This window comes from Ostrea edulis, chromosome 8 (genome assembly GCF_947568905.1).
Source record: "Ostrea edulis chromosome 8, xbOstEdul1.1, whole genome shotgun sequence".
Taxonomy (NCBI): domain Eukaryota; kingdom Metazoa; phylum Mollusca; class Bivalvia; order Ostreida; family Ostreidae; genus Ostrea; species Ostrea edulis.
In genome coordinates this window covers 57,919,077-57,944,324 of record NC_079171.1, presented here as the reverse complement: position 1 = coordinate 57,944,324, position 25,248 = coordinate 57,919,077, and the positions used below count along the sequence as shown (strand labels likewise).

At 36.4% G+C, this 25,248-nt stretch overlaps 3 protein-coding genes across 8 annotated transcripts in view; all 3 read right to left on the bottom strand.

Moving 5' to 3' along the window:
- Positions 1-25,248, bottom strand: part of LOC125661226 (uncharacterized) — a 117,534-nt gene that overhangs the window by 26,408 nt on the left and 65,878 nt on the right. The gene's annotated exons all lie outside the window — the stretch shown is intronic.
- Positions 84-23,353, bottom strand: LOC125662142 (calcium-binding protein P-like). 5 transcript variants are annotated; one of them, XM_056146598.1, is made up of 4 exons: positions 22,836-23,288; positions 20,991-21,107; positions 14,708-14,846; positions 84-2,807 (listed from the first exon to the last, which is right to left on the bottom strand). In XM_056146598.1, the coding sequence occupies exons 1-4, from the start codon at positions 23,214-23,216 to the stop codon at positions 2,731-2,733; spliced, it is 714 nt and encodes a 237-aa protein (XP_056002573.1). In that variant the 5' UTR covers positions 23,217-23,288; the 3' UTR covers positions 84-2,730. The 5 variants fall into 5 exon arrangements, with proteins under 5 accessions (XP_056002573.1, XP_056002572.1, XP_048750277.2 ...); XM_056146596.1 differs by lacking the exon at positions 84-2,807 and adding an exon at positions 10,627-11,043 and having other exon boundaries at positions 22,836-23,353; XM_048893195.2 differs by lacking the exon at positions 84-2,807 and adding an exon at positions 10,627-11,040.
- Positions 17,321-25,248, bottom strand: part of LOC125661245 (uncharacterized) — a 211,627-nt gene continuing 203,699 nt past the window's right edge. Inside the window, exon 8 of one of the 2 annotated variants that reach the window (XM_056146611.1) lies at positions 17,321-17,426. The gene's annotated coding sequence lies outside the window, so the exon portion shown is untranslated. The remainder of the gene's footprint in view (positions 17,427-25,248) is intronic. The other variant, XM_056146612.1, reaches the window with a different exon arrangement.

Here is a 25,248-nt window from a genome sequence, read left to right as displayed (position 1 = left end):
CCCTCCTCCATCAACCAGGTTACTAAAACCCAGGCCGATATTCTTATTGTTACTCTTATCATATCATAATTAAACCAAAGTTATATCAATGTCATAGTTTTATTGTGTAAAAAGGCATATCATTTCATTTACTGTACATTCATACACACATGTATATACAAAATAAATATAATGATACTCGAGTTTTCAATCATGAAAATCAAATTTCAGTATGACCCACTTCAGAAGTGAGCTCGATATCTTTTACTGTAATTATAAAAGAATACAGCAAAACTCATAGAAATTAGAGGGTGGTACTGCATCTTGATAGTTCTGTACTATAAATAGAACATGGAATGACTTACATGTTATTATCATGTCTGAAATTGAGGAAGTTCCTGGTTTTGGGAAGACTTGCCTTTCCTTATGATTGCATACTTTGTCATAATTGTAAAAAGAGTGGCTTGAATGTTTAGAAAAAACTGTACGTACAAGTCCAATGACAAGATTTCCTGCAACAAATTCATGTTATAAACTTATCCTTAAAGAAAATTGTGAACACGAGTTTGCTGATTCAGACTGATCACATCTATGTTGAATAAATATACCTGAATCTCATTGAAAGCATTGTCATGACATACATACTCCAGCTCACGCCTTCAGCACCATTTTTAGTGTTAAATCTAAAGCAAACTAGCATGGCGCCTGCCATGTCCTTTTTGGCTGGCATCATGCCCTTTTTAATTGCACCATGCCCTTTTTTCTCTAATTTTTAAAAATATTTAATATAAGCTATTGTTTTTTTTTTTTTTATTTAAGTTGATTGAAAAGTTTAAAATCAAGGCAGCAGGTATTAACTTTTAAAGAGGCTAAATGATTATTCTATCACTATCAAAGTATGATAGAATAAAAATGCCCCGAAATTGTCTTGCCGCGACGAAAAGTGCCCTTTTGAACATAATTATGATATGTGTGCCCCCTCTAGATTTAACACTAATTTTACAACAGGTTGCTGACCTTTTCACGGTATGACAGTGATTTTAAACAGGGACATTCTCACATCATCAGACAGCTTACAAGTGTACAGAGAATTCAGTAAATACACCAGGGACATTCTCACATCACCAGACAACTTACAAGTGTACAGAGAATTCAGTAAATACACCAGGGACATTCTCACATCACTAGACAGCTTACAAGTGTACAGAGAATTCAGTAAATACACCAGGGACATTCTCACATCACTAGACAGCTTACAAGTGTACAGAGAATTCAGTAAATACACCAGGGACATTCTCACATCACCAGACAACTTACAAGTGTACAGAAAATTCAGTAAATACATAACCATGATAGAACTCTTACATCTGGAGAGAAAACAAATACAATGCCATTGTAATAAACAGCACAGGAAAGGAAGTACATAGAATTTCTTTCAATGCTCATTCAAAAATCAAACTTTAATACAGCATGTAGATTATTTGACAAATGATATATAAAATATTTATTAATCAAAAATATACTATGATGATACATTAAAAACTGCTTAATCCTTTGAAGGCATGCATGTCATGATCAGCACTTTTCATATTCAAGATAAAAATTTTGAAACTGTACAAGAGACCTCAGAATGTTTGTTTTAAATGTCTTGGGGAAAATAAAACTCACATTCTCACTTCCCTGTGGAAGTAGACATGACACAGCACGAATCAACGACTGCTGAGTGTTTACAATGCGGGGGCGTAAAATGACACAGCATGAATCAACGACTGCTGAGTATTTACAATGCAGGGGCGTAAAATGACACAGCATGAATCAACGACTGCTGAGTGTTTACAATGCGGGGGCGTAAAATGACACAGCATGAATCAACAACTGCTGAGTATTTACAATGCGGGGGCGTAAAATGAAACAGCATGAATCAACGACTGCTGAGTGTTTACAATGCAGGGGCGTAAAATGACACAGCATGAATCAACGGCTGCTGAGTGTTTACAATGCAGGGGCGTAAAATGACACAGCATGAATCAACGGCTGCTGAGTATTTACAATGCAGGGGCGTAAAATGACACAGCATGAATCAACCACTGCTGAGTATTTACAATGCAGGGGTGTAAAATGGCACAAGTGATAAAAGCAGTATATAAATATATTGTACAATTGGATTCATAAAATGTAAAATAAGGAATATGAAATAAAATACAAATGTATTGCATAAGGTAAGAAATAAACAAACATATGCAAACTAACTTTGGTTGTGATCTCTGACATAAATTAGCACAATACATATATATTCTTATATGGAATGATTAAATATGGGAGCACATCTGTTGCCATCTACAGTCATACAAAACTTTAATTTCCTGCAATGTAATTGTCGGTTGTTGTTTCCCGCCCATCACTCGCATTATAATCTGCCAGTGATTTTTTTGCCCCGCCTACCACTAGTATTTAAATCTTCCAGTGATTTTTTTGTCTCGCCTACCACTAGCACTTAATTCTCCCAGTGCTTTTTTTTTTGCCCCGCCTACCACTGACATTTAAATCTCAGTGATTTTTTTGCCCCGCCTACCACTAGCATTTAAATCTCCTATGATTTAAACCCTATTGTTATCAAGATACAAAAATGGTTCCACATCATCACTGACGTCATAATCTGCATGGAAGTGGCCCCATCGGTGATAGTCAATATCATATAATCTGCATGGAAGTGGCTCCATCAGTGATTGTCAATATCGTGATGAACAATAGTCAACTCAGAGATATTCGTTGTCTACTGTACAAATAGCAGAGGGAAGGAAAACAATGTGATGGTGTCCTCTGGAGAGCTGAAAAAGAATGAGTACCATTATAATCCATGTTGTCTATCCTGAACTATGCTGAAAGGCATATCTGCTCACAAATTACTGATTATCAAAAATAATTCTCCTTATCACATTTAACACAATATTTTATAACATTACTAATTATAAAATCGCATGGAATAATTAGAATTCATGGTGGTCCAAATTTTGTAAATTGCCAAGATTTTACCACTGTCTTAAAAGTAACACCATGCATATAGAATCTGCTCATTGAGATATCATGTACATGGGTATTTTGCAGTGTATTTCATTGAGATATCATGTACATGCCTATTTTGCTGTGTAATTCATTAAGACATCATGTACATGTATGCCTATTTTGCTGTGGATTTCATTGAGATATCATGTAATTGGGTATTTTGCTGTGTATTTCATTGAGATATAATGTACATGCCTATTTTGCTGTGTATTTCAGCGACATTTTTAACTTTGTGATAGACTGCCATACCCATGCAATCCACAACAGTTACAGACAATCCATGTAAATGCTGAATCGATGGGAAAACTTTATATACAGTATATATATCGAAAGGCAAAATATCACATTTTTGAACATCATAGAAAATATACAAGTTCTTAATATTTTAGCATGTTCAGGAATATTTTATTGTTGTACTAATTACAACCAGAATAAACTAAACAATAATGGGTCACATCACTAACCTTCCAATGTTTGAGTTAGGTTTGTGTTTAAATATAAGAATTTTACTTTTGGATGGAAGAAACATTGAATAGCTATGTGGTCATGAAGTACATGTGTCATTTTTATGTTCAATCAATAATCCTTTTTAAAAAACCTAGGTCTGAGACATCATAAAGAAAAGGGTTATTTACTCCTTAGATAAAACCAATATAAGATTTTCAAAGAATTTCTACATTTTCACTATATGACCAATAGAGCCCCACCCTAACACAAGAACCCCTGCCCCAGGGGTCATGAATTTCACAATTTTGGTAGAGGGCTCAACGCTCATTATAATTATGCCCACAGTTTGGCTTCTTGATGTCCAGGAGTAAAGAAGAAGATTTTTTAAAATTACACTCATTTTGATGGTTTTTGCCCCACCCCTCAGGCCCCAGGAGGGTAGGGACCACGAATTTCACAATTTTTGTTCCCCTCTACCCACAGATGCTATATGCCAGAATTGGTTGAAATTGGTTCAGGGGTTTCAGAGAAGAAGCTGAAAATGTTCAAATGTTAACGCACGACGCCAGACAAAAACAGAAGATTTTCAAAGAAATATTGCATTTTCACTATATAATCAATCTGCCCCGCCTTTGCACCAGAACCCCTGACCCAGGGGCCATAAATTTCAGTTTTGAAAGAAGCATCCTTGATCATCATTATCATACTATTAGTTTGTCTACTTAATACCCAGCAGCAGAGGAGAAGATTTTCAAAGAAATAAAATGCATTTTCACTATATGATCAATAGGGCCCCACCCTAATACCAGAACCCCTGACCCAGGGGCCATGAATTTCACAATTTTTAAAGAGGCATCCTTGCTCATCATTACCATGCTATTAGTTTGTCTACTTAATACCCAAGGACAGAGAAGAAGATTTTCAAAGAATTTCTACATTTTCACTATATGACCAATAGAACCCCACCCTAACACACCAGAACTCCTGATCCAGGGGCCATGAATTTCACAATTTTTAAAGAGGCATCCTTGCTCATCATTACCATGCTATTAGTTTGTCTACTTAATACCCAAGGACAGAGAAGAAGATTTTCAAAGAATTTCTACATTTTCACTATATGACCAATAGAGCCCCACCCTAACACACCAGAACCCCTGATCCAGGGGCCATGAATTTCACAATTTTTAAAGAGGCATCCTTGCTCATCATTAACATGCTATTAGTTTGTCGACTTAATACCCAGAGACAGAGAAGAAGATTTTCAAAGAATTTCTACATTTTCACTATATGACCAATAGAGCCCCACCCTAACACACCAGAACCCCTGCCCCAGGGGCCATGAATTTCACAATTTCGGTAGAGGGCTCAACGCTTATTATAATTATGCCCACAGTTTGGCTTCTTGATGTCCAGGAGTAAAGAAGAAGATTTTTTAAAATTACACTCATTTTGATGGTTTTTGCCCCACCCCTCAGGCCCCATGAATTTCACAATTTTTGCTCCCCTCCACCCACAGATGCTATATGCCAAAATTGGTTGAAATTGGTTCAGGGGTTTCAGAGAAGAAGCTGAAAATGTTCAAATGTTAACACACGACGAACGACGACAGACAAAAACAGATAGCAATAGGTCACCTGAATGATTCAGGTGACCTAATAAAAGGTGAAGATAACAAACAGTGATCAATCTCATAACTCCTACAAGGTATACAAAATAGAGAGTTTGGCAACCACAGACCCCTGGACACACCAGAGGTGAGATAAGGTTCCTAGGAGGAGTAAGCATCCCCAGTCGACCGGTCACATATATACAAACAAGAGGTCCATGGGCCACATCGCTCACCTGAGTCACCTTGGCCCATATCTGAAGACTTTTCATATATATTTGCATGTAAAACCTTAGTCCCTATTATGGCCCCAACTACCCCTGGAGGTCACGATTTTTGCAAACTTGAATCTACACAACGTCAGAGAGCTTTCATGTAAATGTCAACTTCTTTGGCCAAATGGTTCTTGAGAAGAAGATTTTTAAAGATTTTCCCTATATTTGTATTTAAAACTTTGAACCCCCCCTCCCCCCCACTTGTGGCCCCATCATACCCCCGGGGGCCATGATTTGAACAAACTTAAATCTGCACTATGTTAGAAAGTTTTCATGTAAAAATCAGCTTTTCTGGCTCAGTGTTTCTTGAGAAGAAGATTTTTCCTATATATTTGTATGTAAAACTTTGATCCCCTATTGTGGCCCCATCCAACCCCGGGGCCCATGATTTCAACAAACTTCAATATGCATTATCAGTGTACGCGAATGATTTTCAATTTTACCAGACATTCGCTCTGGTAAACAATCTAGCTTTTCCAGACCAAAAATAATTTTACCAGTCCAAATTTTCTTACGTGCAAAATTCAGTCTTTGCGCTTAATGTTTCTGACTACAAGCCTGTTCGGCAAGTGAGAGTACAAAATTTGGTAGCCCAAATAAGATTTTACTAGCCAAATATTATGTAGGAATGATTCAACATGATTCGAAATTTCAAGTTTAAACATTTTTAATGAGTATAACAAAACAAGTTCAGCTCTCCTTCAACTTCTAATTCTGTCATTTCACCGTCAGTATCTTCAGAATCCTCCAATTCTGATTCTTCTAGTTTTCATCCTAATAAAGGTAAAAATAAGGGTTAATCACTAGCTCAGTCACATATTCTGAACGTCTGAGGCGGTCACTTGTAGTTGTTACTTTGGCGCGAAGTGTTTACACCATTTATTATTTTCGTGTCCTTTTACAGAATTAATTCTATAATTATCAGAGCCCGACACGAACTTACAATTTGCAGTGTTTTCCTTTCTGCACCAGATGCAATAAATGAGATCATCATTGTATTCAGGGCCGGTTCTCCTGCCAAGCACGCTAACATTTTCTTTGTCGCTTTGTTTCCTCACACTTCTTAGCGGCAACTTTCTTTGTAAGAACGGGTTGTTTCACTGATTTCCTACCAGGAATTGCACATTCTTTATATTTTAGTAGGGGATCATAATCCCCGCCGGAAATATATAACTGGCTTACTGGGCATGTGCATCAATAATACTTGGTAGCCCGATCCCAATTTTACTAAACACGGTTATCGACAGGCCTACTGCTTAATTTCGAAGACTGAAAAATTTTTATCGACTGAAATTCATATATCTACCCAGATTTACCTTGCGTATACACGTTTATTTGGAAAAAATATTTAATACCGGAAATACTATAAACAAAACAAAATCACAATACCGGACATTTGGTCAGGAACTATATAAACTTTAACCGGACCGATCCATTTTTTACCGGAAATGTCTGATGGTCCGACGTATTTCGCATACTCTGCATTATGTCAGGAAGCTTTCATGTAAATCCCAGCTTTTCTGGCTCAGTGGTTCTTGAGAAGAAGATTTTTAAAGTTTTTCCCTATATATTTGTATGTAAAACTTTGATCCCCCCCCCCCTTGTGGCCCTATCCTACCCCCGGGGGCCATGATTTGAACAAACTTGAATCTGCACTATGTCAGAAAGTTTTCATGTAAAAATCAGCTTTTCTGTCTCAGTGGTTCTTGAGAAGAAGATTTTTCCTTTTTATTTGTATGTAAAGCTTTGATCCCCTATTGTGGCCCCATCCAACTCCCGGGGCCCATGATTTGAACAAACTTGAATCTACATTATGTCAGGAAGCCTTCATGTAAATCTCAGCTTTTCTGGCTTAGTGGTTCTTGAGAAGATTTTTAAAGATTTTCCCTACATATTTGTATCTAAAACTTTAATCCCCCCCCCCCCCTTTGTGGCTCCATCCTACCCCTGGGGGCCATGATTTGAACAAACTTGAATCTGCACTATGTCAGAAAGTTTTCATCTAAAAATCAGCTTTCCTGGCTCAGTGGTTCTTTAGAAGAAGATTTTTAAAGATTTTTGCCATATATTTGTATGTAAAACTTTGATCCCCTATTGTGGCCCAGTCCAACCTCCGGGGCCCATGATTTGAACAAACTTGAATCTGCACTATGTCAGAAAGTTTTCATCTAAAAATCAGCATTCCTGGCTCAGTGGTTCTTTAGAAGAAGATTTTTAAAGATTTTTGCCATATATTTGTATGTAAAACTTTGATCCCCTATTGTGGCCCAGTCCAACCCCCGGGGCCCATGATTTCAACAAACTTGAATCTGCATTATGTCAGGAAGCTTTCATGTAAATCTCAGCTTTTCTGGCTTAGTGGTTCTTGAGAAGAAGATTTTTAAAGATTTTCCCTATATATTTGCATGTAAAACTTTGACCCCCCCTTGTGGCCCCATCCTACCCCTGGGGGCCATGATTTGAACAAACTTGAATCTGCACTATGTCAGAAAATTTTCGTGTAAAAATCAGCTTTTCTGTCTCAGTGGTTCTTGAGAAGAAGATTTTTAAAGATTTTTCTTATATATTTGTATGTAAAACTTTGATCCCCTATTGTGGCCCCATCCAACCCCCGGGGCCCATGATTTCAACAACAAACTTGAATCTACATTATGTCAGGAAGCTTTCATGTAACTCTCAGCTTTTCTGGATTAGTAGTTCTTGAGAAGAAGATTTTTTAAAGTTTTTCCCTATATATTTGTATGTAAAACTTTGATCCCCCCCCCCCCCATTGTGGCCCCATCCTACCCTTGGGGGCCATGATTTGAACAAACTTGAATCTGCAATATGTCAGGAAGCTTTCAGGTAAGTTTCAGCTCTTCTGGCCCAGTGGTTCTTGAGAAGAAGATTTTTAAATGACCCCACCCTCTTTTAGCATTTTTGTGATTATCTCCCCTTTGAAAGGGACATGGCCCCTCATTTGAACAAATTTGAAAGCCCTTTACCCAAGGATGCTTTTGGCCAAGTTTGGTTGAAATTGGCCCAGTGGTTCTGGAGAAGAAGTAGAAAATGTGAAAAGTTTACAGACGGACAGACAGATGGACAGACAGACGGACGATGGACAAAATGTGATCAGAAAAGCTCACTTGAACCTTTTGTTCAGGTGAGCTAAAAATGAAAGCCCCAGTTTAAATAGTTCAAGAGATAATTCTAAAGATTTTTCACATAAATATATATATATATATTTAATAACTTTGATCACCTATCATGGCCCCACCTTACCCCCGGGGTCCATGATTTGAACACACTTGAATCTACTCTATGATAGGAAGCTTTAATGTAAATTTCAACTTTTCTGGTCCATTGGTTCTTCAGAAGATTTTTAAATACCCCCCCCCCCCCCCCCTTTATAACTAGCCTAAGGGGTTAAGAGGTGGACATACTTGAATCTACAAGACATATATATACCTATACCTATACTTCCCTTTAACATACATCATTGAACACTTTATAGTGATTACTTCCCTTTAACATACATCATTGTACACTTTATAGTGATTACTTCCCTTTAACATACATCATTGTACACTTTATAGTGATTACTTCCCTTTAACATACATCATTGTACACTTTATAGTGATTACTTCCCTTTAACATACACCATTGTAGACTTTATAGTGATTACTTCCCTTTAACATACATCATTGTACACTTTATAGTGATTACTTCCCTTTAACATACATCATTGTACACTTTATAGTGATTACTTCCCTTTAACATACATCATTGTACACTTTATAGTGATTACTTCCCTTTAACATACACCATTGTAGACTTTATAGTGATTACTTCCCTTTAACATACATCATTGTACACTTTATAGTGATTACTTCCCTTTAACATACATCATTGTACACTTTATAGTGATTACAAGGACCGGTATGCTTACTCTAGTGTACTTTGGGTGGGACACCGCAGTTCCTCTTTGGGTGGGACATCGTGGTTCTTCTTTGGGCGGGACACCACGGCTCCTCTTTGGTTGGGACACCGCTGTTCCTCTTTGGGTGGGACACCGTGGTTCTTCTTTGGGCGGGACATTGCGGTTCTTCTCTGGGTGGGACACTGTGGTTCCTCTCTGGGTGGGACACCATGGTTCTTTGGGCGTGCCACCATGGTTCCTCTTTGGGTTGGACACTGCAGTTCTTCTTTGGGTGGGACATTGCGGTTCTTCTTTGGGTGGGACACTGTGGTTCCTCTCTGGGTGGGACATTGTGGTTCTTTGGGCGGGATACCAGAGTTCCTCTTTGGGTGGGACACTGAAGTTCCTCTTTGGGTGGGACATTGTGGTTCCTCTTTGGCTGGGACACTTCGGTTCCTCTTTAGGTGAGACGCCATGGTTCCTCTTTGGGCGGGCCATTGCGGTTCTTCTTTGGTTGGGATGCCACATTTCCTCTTTGGGTGGGACACTGCAGTTCCTTTTTGGCTGGGACACTGCGGTTCCTCTTTGTTCCTCTTTGGGTGGGACGCTGTGGTTCCTCTTTGGGCGGGACATTGCGGTTCTTCTTTGGGGGGGGACACTGTGGTTCCTCTTTGGGTGGAACATCGCGGTTCCTCTTTGGCTGGGACACTGCGTTCCTTTTTAGGTGGGACACCACGTTCCTCTTTGGGTGGGACACCGCGTTTCCTCTTTGGGTGGGACATGGCGGTTCCTCTCTGTGAGTCCTAAGGTGTCTCAAATCATGTCAGCAAGTATGTGATCTGGTATCCTTACTTGAGTGTATTTTGGGCGGGACACGGTGCCTCCTCTTTGTGAGTCCTGAGGTGTCTCTTCAGAAAGCCGGGCGTAGGACAGATTTTACTACAGATGTAACACGAATATTCCCTCTCCTTCTCTCCACAGTGAGTTTGTTCGTGTACCTTCAATGATTAGGGAACATTATACAGACTTGCATATGGTTCCTGAGAGAATATTTTGGGAAAATATACAAACATGTTCCTGAGGAAAATTTTAAACTCTCTTTGCAATTGTGGTCATACACTGACAAACACGTAACAGACATTATTCTACACCAAATGTTCAATCTTCACAATAAAAAATTGAATATAGAACAAAAGATTTATATATGAATTTCTTACTCTCATTGGTTCACGATTATTGGTGTTCTCACAGGTTTTCTATTCTTACTTCTCAGATGGGAAATTTTCTAGCTGTGTGTTACAGGTAATCGGATGTCTTGTGTGTTTGTAAAGACTGGGTAAAGGCTGAATTTTCTATCTCTGTGACAGGATCAGAAATCTTGTCTGTATCTTCAGGAACATCAATCCCAGAATTAGCCTAAGACAAGGCCACCATTTCTGTCATTCCTGACGGCTCCTCTGCATTGTCTATGTAGATAATGTATGAAGAATCCGTTGGCTCACTCTTCACAGCGATGAGATCCGACGGATCCATGGGATCACTTTCCATGTGAGATTCTTGATGAATTGGATTGTAACTTTGAGAGGAAGAATCCGATGGATGTACGGATGAGGACTGTATGCTGGATGTTCTTTTCCATTCCTTAACAGGTGAATATAGTTCCTCCTCAAAATCATGGACAGCTGCACGACCCCGTTTTGACCTTGACCTTTTCAAGGGACATTTTTCTCCATCAGTTGTAGATGTCTCTTGCATGCCATTAAAGGAGGTATCTACTTGTGGAAATTTACATGAAATACATTAGTTAGATTTACTCTTAAACAGTCTAGAATTTCCCACACACACCCTCCTTAATAATCCAATTTTAAACCTCTACTACACAACCTGGCCATTTGGGGTCTGGGGGTAGGGAAATCTTATTATGATTTTGATTAATTTTAGAATTCATGTTAAAATTCTTTTTTAGTACAAGTTGAAAATTAGCTTTAATTTGTAGTCAATATTTGACACCATCAGATAAGGACAGATCCAGAAAATGTTCAAAACGAGGCTGAAACTCCAAAATCATATACATATGTATAGTACTTTTTCGCCACAAAAAAGAGGGGCGGGGGGATAGAGTCCCCCCAACTATACAAAATAAACTAGTTTTATTTAAAATCATCAACTAAAATGATGGGGGTTCAATTCTCACATTTGGAAAATTTTGTTTCAAAAACTAGCATATTCCTGGTTGTCTTGATATCTCGAGTTGTCTAGATCGCTACACAGAGGATAAAAACCAGATTTGTTGATTCCTAATGAATTACTTTAAAGTCTTAAGGTGGCTCATTACACTATAATTCCATTCAATGGTTCGTTTAAGCACCTTGCATCAATCATGATTTCACAAAGGAAAGAGTTATAAAACAAGCTCACAATTATTTCCTATGATTTTTTTGTGATTTTCTCTGGAATGATAAACAAGAGGCCCATGGGCCACATCGCTCACCTGAGTCACCTTGGCTAATATTTAAAGATTTTTCCTATTCACATGTAAAACTTTGATCACTATTGTGGCCACAACCTACTCATGGGGGCCATGATTTTTACAAAATTGAATCTGCACTATGTCATGAAGCTTTTATGTAAATGTAAACTTTCCTGGCCAGTGATTTTTAAGAAGATTTTTAATGATTTTCCCATTATATTTGTATGTAAAATTTTGATCCCCTATGGTGGCCCCATATTACCCCTGGGGACCATGATTTTTACAAACTTTAATCTGCACTATATCAGGAAGCTTTTGTGCAAATGTAAACTTGATTGGCCTAATGGTTCGTAAGGTGATTTTTTTAAAAAGATTTTTTCAATTAATTAGTTATGCAGGGATCGAAATTAACTTTTTTCACTACTAGCAAATTTTAGCTTGTGGATTATTTTCCAACTAGCAAAATTGAGCTTTTACTAGCATTTTGCAATTGATTGCTATTTTAAAGGAATTTAAGAAAACAAGCATGTATCTATATCAAAATATAGGGCACTTTTTTAAAATCTTCTTTAAAGTGCAATAATAAAAATAATATTGAGAATTCTTAATGAGTTATCAGACAACATACATGTATCATTGGTGCATGATGAGGGTCATAGGGTACACATGTGCGGTGAACTCGCTGTCCAGAGATCTACCACCTATTTACAACATCATGTGGTTTGAAATCTTGAAGCTGCGTCAATTCTAACTATATCTTCAAAACTTTTGGAAATTTCATCTAAAAAATTCTAATTTTAAAAAAATCGAACTCTAAATGTTTGACTATAGACTACAGAAGGACACTGTATGAAGCATGACACTAACACTTTCATGTGTTGTTTAATATTAACACGGACGAGATCAACATGCTTGCTATTTAAATCAGACGTCTCTAAAACGCCCAAAGTGTGCATGAAGTAGGCCATTTTCGACATCACTGACTGAGATGACCTTGGCCTTAGTTATTTATTCGATCAACGTTTACTTTTTCAATACTTGTATGTTCATTCTGTAAAGCATTTCTATGCACAAGACAAAATCATTGTAAACTTCAAAGTACAGCCAATAAACCAAAGATATCTTGGAAAAAAGATCGGGGCTTTTTTTTACTCGCAAAAAGCTGCGATCACTTCTGATTTTTCACTCGCTATGTCAATTTTTAACTCGCATTCAGCGAGTATTTCCCCTTAATTTCGTTGCCTGAGTTATGTAAAACTTTGATCCCCTATTGTGGTCCCATCCTAATCCCAGGGGTCATGAGTTTCACAAACTTGAATCTGCACTATGTCAGGAAGTGCTTTCATCTAAATCTCAACTTTTCTGGCTCAGTGGTTCTTCAGAAGACGATTTTTCAAGATTTCCCCATTATATTTGCATGTAAAACTTTGATCCCCTATTGTCGCCTCATCTTACTCCCAGGGGTCATGATTTTAACAAACTTGAATCTACACTATGTCAGGAAGTTTTCATGTACTAAATTTCAGCTTTTCTGACCCAGTAGTTTTAGAGAAGAAGATTTTTAAAGATTTTCCCTATATATTTGTATGTATAACTTTGATCCTCTATTTTGGCCCCATCCAACACCCAGGGGCCATGATTTTAACAAAGTTGAATCTGCACTACGTCAGGAAGATTTCATATAAATTTCTGCTCTTCTGGCCCAGTGGTTCTTGAGAAGAAGATTTTTAAATGACCCCACCCTATTTTTGTGATTATCTCCCCTTCGAAGGGGGCATGGCCCTTTATTTGAACAAACTTGAAAGCCCTTCACACAAGGATGCTTTTGGCCAAGTTTGGTTATAATTGGTCCAGTGGTTCTGGAGAGGAAGTCGAAAATGTAAAGAGTTTACAGAAGAACGGACGGTAAGACAGACAGACAACGGACAACAGGCAATTAGAAAAGCTCACTTGAGCTTTCAGATCAGGTGAGCTAAAAAGGTTGGTTGGTTGTATATTGTATGTTTCACTCAAATTTTTTTTCACTTATATGGAGACGTCACCGTTGCCAGTAAATGGCTGCAAAATTTAGGCCTATGCTTGGTACCTAAGGCCTTTGAGCAGGAAAGGATCTTTATTGTGCCACACCTGCTGTGACATGGGGCCTCGGTTTATGCAGTCTCATCATCAGGATCTCCCTATTTAGTCACCTCTTACAACAAGCAAGGGATACTGAGGACCTATTCTAACCCTGATCCCCATAGGACAATAAACACATCACTCACCTGAGTCACCTTGGACCATATTTAAAATTTTCCCCGATATATTTGCATGTAAAACTTTGATCTCTTTTGTGATTATCTTCCCCATTGAAGAGGACAATGGCCCCTCATTTGAACAAACTTGAAAGCCCTTAACCCAAGGATGATTTTTGCCAAGTTTGGTTGAAATTGGCCCAGTGGTTCTGGCAAAGAAGTCGAAATGTAAAAAGTTTACGGACGGACAGACAGACAGACGTACAACAGGCAATCAGAAAAGCTCACTACATGTAAGTAATTAAATATAATTAATCAAATAAAAATAAGATAAATAAAAATCAAATAAATTGGACACAATTTTGGTGCAATAAACCAGATTAATGATGTAATATTCTTGATAATAGGGTTGTGAAAAAGAATTCTTTTTTTTTAATGTATTCCTTAGGTCAGTACATAATATCTCATTCTACTCTATAAATGAAAGGCCTCTTATTTATTGTTTAGAATACATATAACATCAGAGAGAACCCTAACAAAAGGAAAGAAGAGGATATATATATAGATATGTTATTGTACAATATATATTTTGAAATGAAAACTTTAAAACCTACGTAATCTACTGAAAACATATGCAGTTGAATGAAATAGAAAGAAAAATATTAAAATTTCAAAATATAATCGATATTGCCTTCTCTAAATCAGTGATCAGATCAATAAAAACGTGGATTTTACCGAGAGAAGCTGAGACATCCCCACAAAGGACAAAAGATTCCGCCTGTTCTAGACGGTCCTGTCGTCTCTTCTCTTTTTTTCTCATTCTGTCCAACACCATCTTTTCCCTTAAGTTGCGCTTCCCTTTTCGCTTAGGCATCTACAAAACAAAAATCACTTACAATCATATCTAATTCTTAGAAATCTACAAAACCACAATCACTTACAATCACAAACATCTACAAAACCATGATCACTGACAAACAAACAAACATCCACAAAACCACAATCACAAACATCTACAAAACCGTGATCACTGACAATCAAACATCTACAAAACCACAAGCACTTACAATCACAAACATCTACAAAACCATGATCACTGACAAACATCTACAAAACCACAATCACTTACAATCACAAACATCTACAAAACCATGATCACTGACAATCAAACATCTACACAACCACAATCACTTACATCTACAAAACCATGATTACTAACAAACATCCACAAAACCATGATCACTGACAATCACAAGGATCTACAAAACCATATATACTGACAATAAAACATCTACAAAACCAGGATCATTGTCACTCCCAAACAATGATCAATCATGATCACTAAAAATCTCCCAACAGAATTGTAAATCATTGAGTTACAATTTTATAATCATTGACTCATTATCAATTAATTATTGATTCACAATCAGATGCAAAATTCATTGCTTAAGAAATTAATTGTATTTTTAAAAAAACACACGAGAGAATGAACTGCAACACTTCATGCTGGTATACTTCATAACTCATTGTTAGCGCTTCATAAAAAGTATGCCGACGTGAAGCACACTGTTCATACCCTTATGCATCTTCAAACTTGAAATCTATTTTGAAATTTACATTCTACGTTCATTTTTTTGTATCATCGAGATTCATATGCATATTGTTCACATCTGCATCACATTCATAAGGAAATAATTATCACTATAGTCGGTACACATATCGAAGGAAAAAACATGGGAGTTGTAGATCTATATAATCTGATGTAAAGTCATTAATTCACATTCAGATGTACAGTTAATTAATCAACAATCTGAAATAAACTCAAGACCCCTGTATTACTAGCCAGGTGCTCTAACCACTGAGCTATCGTGACCGGTCTATCCAAGACCCCTGTATTACTAGCCAGGTGCTCTAACCACTGAGCTACCGTGACCGGTCTATCCGAGACCCCTGTATTACTAGTCAGGTGTTCTAACCATTGAGCTACTGTGACCAGTCTATCAAAGATCCCTGTATTACTAGTCAGGTGCTCTAACCATTGAGTTACCATGACCTGTCTATCAGAGACCCCTGTTGTACTAGTCAGGTGCTCTAACCATTGAATATTCCAAGCCAATATACCCACAGTATTTTATTTTATTTTTTTTCATTTATACATTTCTCCCTCTTTTTAAAAATAGTCTTTAATCTCAACACTTTAACACTAGAGTTGGGTACCGCAAAAAATAAATGTACCGTGGTATACCGTGGTATTTGCAAAATACAGTGGTACATAACACGATATACCGCAGATTTAATCTTTTAATTTTATGATTCAATTCTAGTGGATTTTAGTTGTGATTTATTGTATATAATGAACAGTTATTAGTTTATTGATTGCAAATGCATTTAATTTATTCAAATATAAATAATAAGGAAAATATCTTATTTAAATATATTTTGAAACCAGTTAACAACAAAAGTCTAATCGAAACGTAAAAGTAAGCATATATTGTACATAAAATATAACAGTATCTCTGTATCATGACTAGAATCGACTGTGACTGGACTACTGACTGGAACGACTATCAAAATAACTAATAGGGGGAAACCTGTGGAATTTATTTGACACGATCTCAAAGTCTAGAAGATCGTAGACTTGGAGTCGCGAATGACGAGAACTTCTACATGTAGGATACGCCTGTCCAGAACATGTGCGCACGAACGTGTTCTTGTTCTTCGATCACAATTCCTACATTCTTGCACCTGAAACTCATTAACTCGACGCTCAGAATCGGCAGGAATTTGTACTCGCGCGAAGAATGGTGGTTTCGAACGCACAAGTCTGCATCTGCCATTTTATATTTTTTAACTCAGGATTTGCGTAATAGGCAGAAATGGTATTCGACCCACTGGCACATAAATCAAACAACATAAAAACAATTTTTATAATCTACCTTATATATTAAAATAATTACTTAATGAAATATGTTTTCTATTATTTTTTTCTTTATATTTGATTTGTTTTCATATCATTAATAATCAAATCATTGCGTTTTATACTTTGTATGTTTTACCGATAATTGTGTACAGTTATTAGACTTACCTTTCATTACATGACAACGATGGAACGATGTAAATAAAGTGAGTCACTGCGTGCACAAATATTTTTTCTTGTTTCAATTTTATATTTTTGTTAAGAGTTATCAGACTTGAATATACCGGTATTTCACCTCCTGTACCGCGGTACATACCGCTACCAGAAAAATACCGGTACACCGGTAATACCACGCACCTCTATTTAACACCTGACACTGGACTAACTATAACAAATATTTAAAGACAACACTTTAATATATAAATATTGCATGTAGCTGAGGGTAACATTGAAAATAAAAACATCTTAATTCTGATGCCAGTTTAACATCGGGCAACTCCTCAAAATCAGAACTCTTTTCTCTCTGAGAAAGCCAGTCTTGATAAAAGAAAAAGAAAATTAAGTAAATTAACAAATATTAGAAAATAAATTTCTGTCTTTACTGTATAGACTTTGTACTGAAACCCTGCTACATCTACCATCACTCTTTTGCATCGATCCATTTCTTTCCAAACCATTTCTCTGTAGAATTTTAAATTACCTAGATTTTCTATAAACATCACTGAATCTAACATACCATACACGTATATAATAGATTTTCTATATAAGATATTTTTATGGGTTTATGTCCATTTGGGAATTTTTTGTTTATATTAAAGTCATTCCACCATTGTGTGACATCATACATTTTTGCAAAATCTTTATTTCATTAAAAATTTGTGAATAAGAGAAATATATCTCTAGAAAGAATTTTATTCACTGGGCATTTAAAAAAAATATGGTAAACAATTTGATAGTGAAAAGGTTTATATTTTCTATAAATAATCAATTATATTACAAAAATGTTGTCAAGGGCAATAACTCCTTTGCTGGTATTTCTTTATTATACAATGATTTCCTTGATATTCACAATTAATTCATATATATATTTGTAAAGAAGCAGTTTTTTGAATCTGTTGAAATTAATATTTGGTCATTTCAATCACTTTTTATGCATTTCTATCGTGCTAATCAATGAAAATGCGAGATTTTTGATGTTGATGTAAACTTTTGCTTTTTCAGGTCTGACATCCTTAAAATGTGGCAACATAAATATTTTCTTCGGTTATTGATTAAATTCAGCAATATCAAGCAGAAATCAATACAAATTTCCTACTTTGAATCGTTAATTTTGATAAGTCCCATGAGGGTGGAGCTTCCTTAATTCCGACATTCATCATTTGTAGGTGAAGGTTTGGAAGTTAGACCTGCACTCGGAGTCATAGGACGTAACATGAGGACTCTTTATCATGTCAAATTTCAACGCCTACCACAGCATGGGACCTCAAGGTCTTATCCTGAAATCCCGTAACTCTCACACTTCTAAATGATCCCATGAGGATCGGGGTTAGAATAAGTTCTCAGTACCCCTTGCTTGTCCTAAGAGGTGACTAATGACTAAATGGGGTGGTCCTTCAGACGGGACCGCAAAAACTGAGGTCCCGTGTCACAATAAAGATCCCTCCCTGCTCAAAGGCCTAAGCACCGAGCAGAGGCCTAAATTTTGTAGCACTTCATCGGCAATGGTGACATCTCCATATGCCTGAAAAATTCTCGTTGTACAATATACAGTAAATCAATCAATCACTTCTAAATGCCTGGTCTTTGGCGCAAATGATAAGTCTATTTTTTACACCTTAGGTTAGACAAGGCTAAGGTATAAGTGGAGCTTGAGCTCATGACCTCCCAATCATGAAGCAAAGGTCGGTACTTAAAGAAAGAAGTTAAATCAAATTACAAAATGCACCCTGGGGAGCTTAACTTTTTCAAATATTCAAAGAATAATAAAATATTACTGTATATAAAAAATTAATTGATGTAGTTATATTGTATTTCCTAACTTTAAATTGAATTATAAAAGTATGTCCTTATTGAACTCGTAGCACTTGAGTGCGTCAGTATAACGCCGTGCTCCCACTTTGTAATTCCTAAAGACGTGCAGATCACAATTCAAAATAGTAACAAGATTGCTTTATCAAAATAAAATAATGTGATTTCCACTTTAAATTTGATTATTTTTATTGATTTGTGTGTGTGTTGTCTTTTTCTTTCTTTCCGAAATGCACTCGTGACAATAGCTTGACATAGGGCCTAGTTGTCAACAATTTAACGTATCATAATTTGTCTAATCCAAAAATAAATAATGATTGCACTGATTATTTTAGAAAAACAGCACCAATTACAGATGTTTAAAGGAACAATATCACCAAACAGTTTGTAGACAGCGACCCATGCATATAAACATTATTTACTCACAATATTGCTGATTTCATACACACTTTACTTGCTGTATTTGGGTATTTACATCGTTATATGTGTGCACTGGTGGCGAAAACATGTAAAACTCGGAAAATTTGTCAACATCCAGTGTTTTCCCTAAGAACCGGCCGCCGGCCAAATTGACCGTTTCAAACGATTTTCTGGCCGGTTCAAATATAAAAAAAATCAAAAAATAACATGTTGTCAATTTCAGTGATGTTGATTTACACGATCGATCTTTGCAAAGAATGTATGCGGTAGCAATTGGTTGGCTATAAATATCTTTCATATTTCTTCCTTGTTTATGTTTTTATCGAGAGCTTTTTGAAACGGCGATTTTGATTGGACGATATTTTAAACTCTCACCTTGCGCGTGAGAAGCACATGGCAGTGAAAAATAATGAAGCGTCGAACGAATACATTACATGATTTCTTCCAGTCAAAACATCGGAAAGGTGTGTATTTAACACCACTGTGACTAACTTGTCTGAGGTAAAAATGTTCAACCCTTTGGTATATATTTAAAAATGTAGGTTAAAAAGTGGCATATGAACAAGGGTCATTTTGCCCCCTGAAATGCCTCAGAATGCAGGATTTTGCGTCTAATTTTCCAAAATTTGATGGGTGGGGGGGGGGATATCCCCCATACCCCCCCTGGCCTGTTACAATTCTAAATGGGCCTGTTCAAATGAAATGAATGGAATGGAAAACACTGAACATCGATTTAAATGTTGTCCATGGTAAATAAATTAGGCCCCTAAAAGTTGAGTTTTTAATAATATCTCGCAGTACTTTCACAATCCGAAGGGCGCATGTGACGTCACTGTACCACGTGACTACCTACCTTAGTGTACACATAAGGCCTTGTACTTTACTTTTCATATGAATTACAAGATAAGTAATACTTGCATGTAATGAGAATTTACTGCGTATGAATTTTTATTTTAGAAGGAAACAAATTTTAATAATTATGAGTCCAATGTACCCTAACTTCTGTCAATCTGCAAATTATATGCATGCAAGTGTGTGTCTGTGAGAAGGAGTTTTTTTAACAAACAAGAGGCCCACAGGCCTTATCGATCACTTGAGCACTAGTGAAAAAGTATCACTACTCCCAAGGGCTATGGAATGTAGAAAATTTCCTGATCTGAATATTTAAGCTAAATTCTAATGTTCAGTAACAGTATAAAACAAGGCATGATCTTAATTTAGAGGTCAATAAATTAATAAAATTCTTAGTCCAATGCACATTCAAATTATTTCTGCCAGCCCAATATACCCTTTATGGGGGCAAAGTTGTCGTGTGTGTAGCTTTAACAATACAAACTACAGTATATACTGTACATAATTGCTTGTTCTGGGCTATTACCTTTCTATGTCAAAACAAATGGAAAAATCGTTGAAATAAAACCCACCAGTAAATAATTGTGGGTGTACTGTCACATCTTCATAAATGTTTATCTGAGTAATTGGTGAAATAAAATGTCTCCAAGTAAATTACTTGGGTACCTTATATTTAGAGTTCTATACCTTTACTCGTTAATAGTAAATTTGACCCCAAGAGATGTAATTGCTTGTGTCAGCTACTACACAATAATTCATACAAAACATGTTACAGTAATTTGTACCATTTATTATACTCACTGTTTCACCTGGTTCTGGATTATCTACTTCCATCTTTTCAATCTCAGGTACTTCCATCCTATCCTCTGACACTGCCTTGCTAGTACTTTCATACCCGGGTATCAATTCTGATAATATCTACAAATTTAAACAAATATGCAAACACTCAAACTTCTCTTTCCCAGATTAATGCATGATAACAGACTATTCATATTCAAGTCAATCATCAATGGCAGCTTTGTTTTAATGCAATTCATACAACATACACAATATAACAAACTTTGATCCCGATGTAAAATGCATATTCTGATATATATACCACAATAACATGTCAGAACTAGTGAACGACTGCGAACAAAACAGGTGTATTACACAACACTATAACCTGATTGGTGAAACAAAATGTCCCCAAGTAAATATTGAAATAATTTGCAGTGGGGGATCCAGAAGGGGGGGTGGGGTATCCTGAAAGTCGGAACCCTCCTCTTTCATCAGAAAATTTTGTTAAAAAACACCCATACATATAAATGGTAGAACCCCCTTTAACAACTAAAATTTAATATCGGTAGAACCCCCTCCCTTTCCAAACTTCCTGGATCTGCCCATTATTTGCAGAGTTCTTGAAAAGTGTCAGTAATGTCGGATTATCCGATAAAAGTAGTAAATGTCCGACACAAATTACTTAATTGTCGGTCCTGATGGCCGATAAAAGATCGGGATGGAAGTCCGTTTTTTACCGGGAAAAATGGCAGCCATGTGGCCCATAAATTTTCAAACCGATGCTAAATCCGGCAAAACATTGAAACGTAAACGTGAGGAATCTGTTGTGAGAACTACGAGGAGAAAAGAAACCGGGAATCTGGGAGACAATGACTTTTATTTGATGCGGTTTTACCTATTACTAGGTGACACCATCTGCTCAAAGTCGCGAGACCAACTACACTCGGGTCAAAGTGAGAGAGAGTAATTTAAACGATTGCAGAGGACAGAGGAAGATGAGAAAGAAGTTGAGAGGAATAGACAGGATAGAGAGAAAAGTGGAGGGTGAGAGAGAAGTGGAGGATGGGACAGAAGTGGAGGATGAGAGAGAAATGGAGCAAAAAAGTGACTCGGTGAATTGAAGAAGATTCAGAGTGTGAGGAAGATGCGAAAGGGTATAAAAGGAGAATTTATGAACGTATAGCTGAGATGGAGATTGAATACAATAACACATGTAGTTGATTATAAATAAAATTTATAAAAACCTCAAAAGCAATGCATTTTTTTCTGGACTGACAAACTTTTGTTTGGGCTGACACTATGACACTATTTCTAACAGTATCGGACCAAATGTCTGACACTTCAAAAGAAATTTCAAGAACTCTGTATTTGTGTAAATTAAATTAGTGAAGAGGGGCTTCCATCATAATGTCATTTTTGGAAATAATTTACTTTTCATTAATGAATAAATCCAAAGGATATACATGTAGGAGTTATAACAGGGGTTACAGGTCACCCACTCTACACCCCTCAGCCTTCACTTGATTAATCAGAATATGGTATCTTTCCAATGTTAACATTTAATCGTGTTGGGAAAATAATGTTGCCCACTAAAAGAGTAATAGAAGTCTACGTATATCTAAATTATGCAAAGTTCTTGACCACATTACTATTAAAGATAGGTCAGTGGATCTATATGACAGAATATGTTTAAACAGCAATCTAATCCAGGGTCCTGATCAGATGGGGCATGTAAAACACTCATCATATCGCACGTGTATTGTAACTTATAAAGTCAATAAAGCTAAATAAACGTTACAGACTACAATAAAAATTATCAACTTTCTTACCGATGGAATCTTCATAATAAAGTTACACACGACCTACCCTATTTTTCTCCAGCTTGGCGGCAGCCTGGCGCTTGGGTTTAGGCTTGGGCGAAGAGAGGAAGGCAAGGTTGGGGTCGCTCACTTTCCACTTAGGATAAAGCGATGGAATCGCACCACGGCAGAGGCGTTTTTTCGCAGGAATTCCAAATTCCCTCATCAGTGAAAACTGAGCCTCGAAACATCCGTCCGTGAAATGTGCACTACAAACAACAGTATACTGTGACGGTCCTGTCCAGTCTGCACGGGTCAGTCTCACAAATCGAGTCCATGCTGCTCTCTGTCGCTTGTCCTTAGGGAAAACATGGACGGAAACGGTGTCCGAGGGTCTGTTGTTGCATCCTGCAACTACACACATGCGTCCCTTACTCTTACTTGCCATTTCTCTTCGAATATTTTCTTCTCTTACACTCTCGTCTTACTGTGAAGAAACCGACAATGATGGGTTGTGACGTCAGATGGTAACAGGTCGTTCCGTCGAATACGGGATGTTTCGCCCCTGAGGACGTTTCGTGCTAGGACGATTCGCCCCATTAGACGATTCACCCTGAGACGTTTCGCCCCAAGACGATTCGCACTTTGATATTAAATTTACATTGGTGACTGTCTTTATTTTCTTGAATTTGTAGATTAATGTTTATAAATATCCATACTGATTAAAAAATAAGTTAATAGTCCATGTTATAGAAATAATCAAACATATGTGGAATTATAATTATAGGGATTAACACTCTCAACAAACTAGGTAAGCTGTAAGTGATCTAAGCGAGATTAAAGACACAACTATCGCGATGGCGGTACCACTTTAAATATTAAGTTAATTGCATCTATATTTTGCGGAGATGCTCCAGATGTCATTCCCACGGAGAATATATTGAGGAGACTCCTTTCATTTATGAGATTCCGTTTATATATACTAATAAAAACAAAATTAAAATAATCTCTTCAATCTGTACATAACAGAGATACAACAATGTGGAGTTTATGGATCAAATTTTTGCATTGGCAGAAATATGAAAATTCCATATACAATACCAGATACGTTAATATAGATGATTTTAAAAATTGGTGTGTTAAAAGAATTGCATGCATGGTGTTCTGTTTAAAAATATATATTTTGCCGTACCAGATAAACATTTGAATTTGTTCCAAGTAATAAATCTATTTCTCTGAGAGTGAAAAGAAAGAAAGAAAGATTGCTTTTCTAAATAAGAGACTATGATTTCCATAGATACCCGCTATCGGATATACATGAATAATTTCGATTAAGAAATAGGAAAAATTTAATGTTCTGTATTACTTAGTTTAAACAATATTTATTCGTAAATAATTCGATAATGTTTACAAACAATGTCTCATACATGAAATAGATTGAGAAACAAGCCAAAAGGCTTATATTAATCTCGCTCTAAATATCTTACAAGTATGAAAATTCTAAGTAAAATAAGTCGTATACTAATTATTACAATACATACAAAAAGAAAAAGGAATAAGAGAGAAGAGCTGGAAATGAGTATTGGGAGAAAAAATAACACACGTTTATATGTATGATAAGTGTCGATACAGATCAAATAAATATAAACTATAGACAAAGTTGAAATAACAAATTGTAGAGTTATATGCCTTATAAACAATAAGTAATAAGCACAGGTTTTCCACTTATTACAACCTTGGTGCACATATGACAGTATTACATGTAGATGTAGTAGAACAGCTTTCAGAGGTATAGGCTCAGAACCTTTTACTTTCAACAAGAAATTTCTGGGCTAAATAAAAAATGCTGTTGTTCTCACTTTCAGATAAATTTTCATTACCGTATAACAATAATTCTACATTAAGTGGATATGGCAGTGTCAGAATTGTATTGGTCCTAACTCTTGAGTATATATTACAGCGTAAAAGAAAATGATCAATACTTTCTACTTCTCCACAAATGCAAAGGGGTGAATTGCATAATTTTCTTTGAAACATATGAAGATTAAGAGCACTGCATTCTAATCTCAATTTTGCATGAAGAGTTTGTCCGATTCTGGTTCCTAAGTAAAAATAATTTGGAATATCAATGGCACTTACATTAAGATATTTTTTGAAGCTAGAGGGATTTAATTGGACATTTCGAGGAAGTGCATTCCATTTCCTTATTGTAGATGGAAAAAATGAATTAAAGTATAGCTTGGTTCTAGAGTTGATTTCCTGCAGTGAATTAGTTGCTCTTGTGTTGTAGTTGTGACCTTGATTTCTCAGAGACTGAATTATATTGTTTAGATAATTGGGAGTCATGTTATGGTATATCTTGTGGAGTTGAATATGTCGATGATTTTCTCTACGTTTTGACGATGGATCCCATCCCGTACCTGTATTACTTGAACATGTGACTATAAATCATATATAAAATATATCACACTCAAGTACTA